Source organism: Alligator sinensis, unplaced genomic scaffold (genome assembly GCF_000455745.1).
Source record: "Alligator sinensis unplaced genomic scaffold, ASM45574v1 scaffold1178_1, whole genome shotgun sequence".
Classification (NCBI taxonomy): domain Eukaryota; kingdom Metazoa; phylum Chordata; order Crocodylia; family Alligatoridae; genus Alligator; species Alligator sinensis.
The window spans coordinates 978,941-987,415 of NW_005842596.1; the positions used below are offsets into that span (position 1 = coordinate 978,941).

An 8,475-nucleotide genomic window follows, 5' to 3' on the forward strand; every position below is an offset into this window, starting at 1 on the left:
CGGGACAAAATATTTTTTAAATAAAATTAAAATATGTTATAGATGTTTGATTTTTAGTATACAATTTTTTTTCCAGTTCCAAGATAGCAAACCCTCCTCCCAAAAGGACTACTTCCAGACCAAGGGGAGGGGCTTGCAGTGGCAAAAGTTAGGGGTAAAACGTCTGGTTCCAAGACAGCAATCACAGGTGGGGCACCTGTCAAGGGATGAGGCTACTCTTGCAACCCTCAACAGCTCACCAAAAGTCATTAAGTGGCCCTCCAGCTGAAATAATTGCCAGTCCTTGGTTTACATGGTCAAAGTGGTCAATGGTCATGTTGGTATTCTGCCTGTAAGGAAGTGAGAATATTATTCATAGAGAGCTGCTTTGACTGTAAAGAGGCACTTAAATGTGTAACTTGCAAGATGGTGTTGGTGACAAATGGGTAGGGGTGCTGCTATGAGACACTGGGGGTGGAATGAGCAGAATTACAGTATCTGTTCACTACAGGTATTAATTAGCTGGAACAGAAACTTCTCCATTCGTGTTTTACTAAATGCTGGATATTTAAGCTAAAACTGTCCGTTTTTTTCTACAGAACTGTGTTTTTTTTTTGTTTCTGTTCCAAATGCTGTTCTACCACTCCTCAAGAAATATGTTCTAAAATTCCCCAGGACAAAAACAAACGTAATAAATAAAAATTCAGCCAAGATGTTTAAATTCATTTATATTTATTTTTCTTGTACAAGATGAAATAAGAACCAGAACCAAACTCTGGGTACAACAGTTTGATCCAACTGCTTTTGATGCATACTCCTTGTATGCAAAATATTCTAAATTAAAAACAAATGCTCACACATGTAGTCATATAACATAACAAAATTAAAAAGTAAATACAAAAGTTAAAGTACTAGCACATACATAGATGTAGTGTATTAGGAAACAAAGTTTGTTTGAACACCCATTTTCCCATATTTAAAATAGACATTTTAAACCCTTCCCATCTGCCTCCAAAACACAGTATTCGTTTTCATAAAGTCAACCCACCTGAAAAGGTGAATTCTAATAGTGTTACCCAATACAAATTGCAATTAACAACATCCCATTACTTCCATATCACCAACATTTATGTATGCCACACTCAGTGATGGTCAACAGTAAAACTGCCCTACTAGCATATATACTGTATTATACTACAAGTAGACAGTGTAAATTCAGTAAAATAAATGTAATTTTATAACCTGAAATAATACAGTGAAATATTGTCAAAAATTAAATGTAATTTCAATAATATTCATATGCTTTTCAAAACTTGCACTTCTGTTAAAAACCTATTTTAAAGTCAGAAAACTCCATGAAAGGAGGACTTCACGTATAAGATAGATTTTTTTTCTGTTGCACTTCATCCAATACACCTCCCCACAACAACAAAAAACAAACAAAAAAACCAGTTTAAGGTGGAAAGAATTACTTTATCTTCACCAAGATTTGGTTTAGAAATTAAAAAAAAAAAGAGTTTGACCTAACATCCTGGCAGCTGCTTCACAACAACAATAACGTTCTATGTAGCACCTTTCTATTTAATTCTGTTATTTTATCACAGTAATATGAAAAGTTATATAATGTCCACCTTTTTATGGTCTCTGGGCCTGATTCTTCCCTTATTCACCCCTGGCTTTATACCAGTCTAACTCCACTGACCTCACTGGAGTTATTTCTGATTTACAGTACAGTGTTAATAAAAACTTAATCAGGTTTCTGACTTTGGAATTAATTGCTGTATGCTCAATCTGATGCGACTGCATAAGAACACTACACTTGCTTTCAATTTAAGTGGTAAACACCTAGGGTCAGAACCTCAGCTGATGTTCAGCATAGCCCTAATGAAGTCCAGGAAGTAAACCAACTGGCATCAGCAAAGTGTCTGACCTGATCTGTCTACAAGTTTTATCCATTTTATGCTAAATGTCATTTATAAACATCTGCAGATTTACTAGTAAATGAGCAGACTCCATTTTCTAAACATCATCTCCTGATCTATATCCTCACAGGAGTTGTGCTCAAGGCTGAATCCCTGTGGAGTGTAAATCAACCGGAGCCACTGGCATCCATAGACATACAGAAGCTAAGGAGCTGGCTTGAAGAGTTTCACTGTCACATTCAGATGCCATTAAACCACTGTGTAATCAAAAGACCCTTAGGACCATCTGCTTTTCATCTGAGTTGATAACCTGAATTTTTTTTTAAAGGAAAAAAAAAAAGATATTCATAATAATACAGAACAATGCTCAGCCCTGCTCGGTCCCTTGTTTGTTCAGAAAGATCCTATTCAGTTATCAACAATTATTTCTGGCATAAGTGAATAAAAAGACAAAAGAAAGAAAAACAATGCCCATTCAGTGATAATGTTCCATGCAAGCAAAAAACTCTGTTGCCTCATCTCATTTTACATGAAAAAATAGAATATAAAAGAGCTAATCTTCTCTATAGAACTTCATAATTTTAAGCTTTGCCCCTTCCTGCTTAAAAGACTACTGCAGATAGTGCAACTTGCAGCCTCTGGTATGACATGCATCTAAGCAGCTCTTCTCTTTCAAGGTAGTGTCTTCTATTAATTCATGGGTATGGTATTTTTAACTGAATGCTAGTGGTTCTTTCTCCATGTACATCCCTATCTGCAGCCATCCTTCCCTTTCAGGTACTACAGTACTACTGTTTTATGTTATGTAACTGCTCACTTTTCAAATCTACTCCATATCCCTGCCACTCATCTCTGACCTTTTCACCTGCCTTCCAGCCACAAAACCAAAAAAAAAAGTTAATGTCCAATATTCTGGTGCATTGATAGGATCTTAATGTGTAACAGACCTCACAAAACAGACATTTGCACTGAGTGCTACGTCTCTCGCTTTCTCCACATAGAGTGGATCAAACTTAGAGAACTGTATTAATGCCTTTCATAAAAAGATGCATTTTTCAGTATAAAAAGCTTAAATTCATATATTATAAATACTATCAGTTTAAAATACTTAAGAATTTCAGGACTTCATTCATGCTTCAGGGGATCTGCATGCTGTGTGTCCTTGATGCTTTTTCAGTCCCAAACATCCGATAAAGAAGGCATGAGAGGATATACAATACATGAGTATAAAGGATATTAGACCTTGGTCCTGTACATTAACTGTAGCAAGGAACAAAGGTTAAAATTTTAGCAACTTTACCAGACACAAGCAAATTCCTGCTTATCATCGACTGATAAAGTGACCATCTTCTTGTCATGGATTCAGTTATCTGTACAGTGTCATCAGTATGGTCAGTTAAAAATGCTACTACTGAAAACATGATGAACAAAGATTTTTTCATTTTCTTTTTTTTACTGAAAATAGTAATATCAAATTGTCTCTCACTTTCCTGCCTTGATTTTTATAAACCTATTTTTGCACTTGTCAAAGATAACCACTGCCACAAAATTATAAAAAACATCCATTTGTTCATGTATTTAGTTAAAAAATTGTAGTGCTTAATAAAATAAACATCAAAATCAAAGATGCTTTTTTTAGAAATTACATGTTTATAATCACATTCTTTTAATGGTAATATTAGTACCAATCTGGTCTATTTTACAACAGTATTGTAGTGTAAAACTGTTACTAAACAATTCAACTTGGAAGTATTAATCATCTGGAAGCTATACAGTAATATACTGAAAAATAAACTGCAATAGTACTGTTTGTGCCTTTGCAAAATGTATAAGAATTCTTATGGCTGACATGGAATCAGAATTATTCTGTATTTCATACAGCACAATTTTACTAATAACACATGATTTTTAAAGCTCAAGTTAAATAGATTTAAAAAAAGCATTTGGTACTATTGGCATAAATACAAAACTGCACTTATGGTCCAATTTGGTGCAGGTTTTGCTGGACCAAGCTGCCTGATGCAAGCTCAGTCTTATGGTCAGCTTTTGCAGTTCATTAGAGTTTGTAATAATAACTATCCATGAGTTTAGTCATGGACCCACATGATTTCCCTCTCTTCTCCCCAGGGGAAACACTTCTACATGATATGTAAAGGAAAAAGGCTACAGATGTGTAGAAGTAGTTCTTAAAAAGTAAAATATAATATAATTTTATGCATGTATTTTATATTTAAGTTACTGTCAATCAAATCCAGACAAAGATACAATTGACAATAAAGTGATGCAGTGAAAGTCAGTAGGGCATGAAGTTGTACATCTGAGGATTTTCAGATGCTCTACCTCTATTTCAAGAGGGAAAGGTAACGTTGAATTGTGCTATGGGCTGAATCAGCACTGAACAACTATCGATTACAGCCAGGTAAGGAAGGGCTCACTTTTGTTGAGTACTGACTCCACATCATTGAGGATAGGAATCAAGTCTTCAGACTCTAAAGTTCCGAGGTCAACATTTGTTCCTGGAAGACAGTCGAGGAAATCAGGGAAACGTGTCTGCTGTGGATTTATGTTCATTGGAGTCTGTGCTACTGTTTCTCCTGTGAAAAAAAAAAAAGATCTGTTAAAACAGGCTCTTTCAAAACATTATTAAAGCAACATGGACAACAAGGATACTCCGTCCTCCCTGCCCCCACCCCCAGCAAAATCTTGTAGGGATTAATCTTCTGTAACATTTGCTTTAGAATCATTATTATTATTTTTACAGTGATAATCAGGGGCCTCAGTCATGAAGTGGGGCCCTATTATGTGAGGCATTGTGGAAGCTCAGCACTGCAATTACATTAGGTTAACTTTTATACAAGGTCATTACTAAGCATACCGGGAGAGCAAGGAACACTGGACTGGGCCCTAGGTAGGTAGCATACCAGTAGTTCTCAACCTTACTGGACTCAAGGCACCCTTTCAGAAATGCCAGCTCTTAGCTTTCACTTATTTTTTGACTACAGAAAAATTAATAAAGAAATTTTTCTGTTGCACAGGACTCAGAAAGACAAATTCTACTATTGCAGAAAACTCAAAAAGATGACAACAGGTCAGAACGTATTTCACCCTATGGATTCCTACTTGAAATCTCTGGGTTTATCTTGTGAATTATGCAGGTGTTTGCACACATAACTACTAATGTTGCACAGCATGTGCAGCACTCTAAAAGGGTCTCACAGCACCCCAGGGTGCCACAATACCTGGGTTGAGAATCATGGTAGCATACTTTCCAGCCTCTGAAAGCATCTGTTCATTACATGATGTGCAGGTGGAACCAGTCTCAATAAAGTCAATTGAAAAATGCACACCAACTTCAATAGGGGAGAAATATTACCCACTGATACTCTTCCAACAGAGACAACACTCTTCCTATGCCCCAGTGAAGTGCTGGAAGCAAAAGCATTAAGCACCATGCAGGAGAGCACCATGGCCTCAGTCTATTTTTTTTATGTGCAAGGATAAGAAATTATTAGTCAGCCCCTATAATTCCACAACATTCTTGATTATAAAATATATTACTATTATTATCTTAACAGACGTGCATTCCTTGTTCCTACCTGTATCCATCTCGTCTACATTGCTGAGGAAATCTTCAGGTGTGGTTGGTATGCTGTAGCATCCTAAGCCTAGGCCACTGTCTGTGCTCTGTTCCCTGGAATGGTAGGGCCCACTAAATGAATTGAAACATGAAGAAGCCTCAGTAAAGAAATTCTTGTTACCGATAATCTCAGATAGTGGTGTTTGAAAAAAAGTTGTGCAACCATCCATATTCTTAATTTAAATACTTTGAGACAATGGACTTGAGTCTCCATTGCTGTACATGCCGTGTTACTGCATCTGTGTAAAGCAGGTGGAAAGTGCCACCAAATCAGAATTGTACTGCTGCAAGTGAACAGCAAAAGAGAATCAAGCCCAACCTGGATAACATTTTCACCTGTATTGCACACTGCTAGGCATGTTTTCAGAGGAGTGCAAAGGATTTGGGCAGTCTTCTCCTGTGCTGATTTGTAATTATGGGAGCTGAAATTGGGGACAATTTTGTTTCTGCAGTTGTGCCCATTTAAACACGATTTGTGATTGCAATCAGACAGCTATGTGTTTAAATGGGTGGATGCCGTAAAGAAATCTCAAACTACAGTACTTTGGAGATCATTCTTTTTAAATTTAGGATGTACTTATGTGGATACTTAGGGTAGACAAAGAAATCATCCTTAACCAGCCTCAGCCACATGAGCACATTCTTCCCTATATCACACCCTGCAGCCTGCACCAAAGTCATCTGCACTGTGCTTCTTACTTCTTAGCACGGTAATAAGCTGAATCCCAGATTCCTTTGTGGAACCCTTCTAAGAACTGATCTAGAGATTGTCTCTACTTAGGGTATGGAGAGAGAGAGGAAGTGGAGTGCAGAAAGGCCAGAAATCAGAAATGAGGAATTGTGGGGCTACTGCTTGTATACCTCCTGTGCTCCAGGCCTGCAGTGCAAGGGTAAGCTCCAAATGCAAGAAAGGGGAGGGCTAGCAGGCAAGTGAGGGTGTAGTTGGGCTCACACTCAGAATCCAGCAGTTTCCAGAGTTGACTCCAAAACTGCTGCCAGGGATCAGGGGCTTACGAGTATCAGCTTAAGTATGCTGCTAACTGTCAGCATAGACACAGCTTTAGAACAAGGTAACTGAGGTGAAAATTTCATTGAAAAATCTTTAAACTTTTTTTCCCCCATAAAAAAGTTCCAAGGCCTAAAATAATCTAATTTACTTGCAGTACTGTCCCAATGCACATTTACAGCAAACAGCTTTTAAAACGATTCTTTATCCCACACTTTTATTTTCTTTTTTTAAAGGTTCTGTTCTGTTGTCTAAAGCAGGGGTGGCCAACCTGCAACACATGTGCCACAAGTGGCATGAGCAGGCTGTGTGTGGCACCTGGCAGAGCAGAGAGGGGGCAGGCAGCACAGTGGCAGATGCATCAGGAAGCAGAACGCAGAGCAGAAGATGGGACAGGGGAAAAGTAGTGGAGTGACACTTGGTGGGGCATGCGGCTAATTTGTCACACACCTGGCAGAAAAGATTGGCTCCAACTGGTCTAAAGCTTAAGAAGAAAGTTTTCATCATGTATGTGGCTTGTACTGGGCAGTACGGTCCATAACTATCACAAGATAAATGTGTGAATGGTGAAAGTGTGTCAAACTCCTCCTTGAGACAATTGGTCAAAATTTTCAGAGCTGCACCAGAATTTTGCCAGTCCCTATACAGCTCTGAAAGTTTTACAGCTTGCTTAGCAAAAACATATTCCAAAGAAACCATACCAGAGATAAAACACAAATCCAGTGCCTGAGGAGAACATTTAACTTGCCTGTTCAGGAAAGGATCTGATCCATTATTTGTAATTGTTCGAATGTCTTGTGTCATAGTAGTTGTGTTCACTCCAGTCTGAACTGGGGTCATGTTCTCTGATTCCATGGGAAGTTGTCTGCATAGTGCGGCTTCCTAGATTAAAAAAAAAAAAAAAATACACGCAAATTAATGGGGAAAAAAAAGAAAGTAATAGTAATCCAAACACCTCAGAGAGACTTCCAATAAAGTTCTCTCTCTAAAATATCCATTCTCATAAAGAGTTACCTATATAACGTGCTATTATTTTTATTTAGGAATTCGATTCTTATCAGAAAGACCAATGACTCCTGATTTATGCTCTTGTAAAGGAGATCAAGATTACTGATTACAGATGAAAGATCCTCCATAGCTGCAAACTCTGGTTAAGTCTTCCTCCACGACTGGGCAGTTAGCATTAGGGGCTATAGGCTTTACAGGCGGGATAGAGAAGGAAGGAAGGGAGGGGGTGTGGCGCTCTAAGTCAAAGAGCAATACACATCCTCTGCCAGCAAAATGGGGTTGGAGGAGGGGCAAGCTGAAGTGCTCTGGGTCAAGATACAAGGGGGTCGTGGGGAGAGGGATTTAACGGTGGGAGTCTACTACAGACCTCCCAACCAAGGGGAGGAGCTGGACCAGGAATTTTCGGGCCAGCTTGCAGAGGCACTTAAGGCAAGGGATGTAGCGGTCATGGGTGATCTAAATTACCTGGACATCTGCTGGGAGGAGCAGCCAGCCAGGTCGGACCATTCCAGGAGGTTCCTGGCCAAGATACAGGACCTCCACTTAACCCAGGAGGTGCACAGTCCCACCAGAGGAAATGCCCTGTTGGACCTGGTCCTGGCCACAGGCGATGATCTGGTAAGGGGGCTCCAGGTCCTGGACCACCTGGGTGATAGTGATCATCGCTTGCTGGAATTCATCATCCAGCGCAGGGTGACAAGGGCCTGCAGCAAGTTGGTAGCCCTAGACTTCAAGAGGGCCAACTTCAACGAGTTGAGGAGATTGGTGGGAGAGGCGCTGGGGTTCTCGAGGGCAGGGGAACTCAGTGCCCAAGATGAGTGGCTGTTCCTTAAGGAAACGATACTCAGGGCCCAAGGGGTGACAATCCCAACAAGAAGCAAGGGGGGCAAGAGTGCCCAAAAGCCCCCCTGGCTCACCAAGGA

At 39.4% G+C, this 8,475-nt stretch overlaps 1 protein-coding gene across 1 annotated transcript in view; it reads right to left on the reverse strand.

The window, feature by feature from the left end:
- Window positions 1-690: 690 nt before the first annotated feature.
- The window catches only part of WWTR1 (WW domain containing transcription regulator 1), a 21,563-nt gene continuing 13,778 nt past the window's right edge, over window positions 691-8,475 (reverse strand). The window contains exons 3-5 of the mRNA XM_006032953.3: window positions 7,293-7,426; window positions 5,498-5,610; window positions 691-4,495 (exon numbers count right to left, since the gene is read on the reverse strand). Coding sequence (XP_006033015.2) covers window positions 4,311-4,495; window positions 5,498-5,610; window positions 7,293-7,426 — 432 coding nt within the window. The 3' untranslated portion in view covers window positions 691-4,310. The remainder of the gene's footprint in view (window positions 4,496-5,497; window positions 5,611-7,292; window positions 7,427-8,475) is intronic.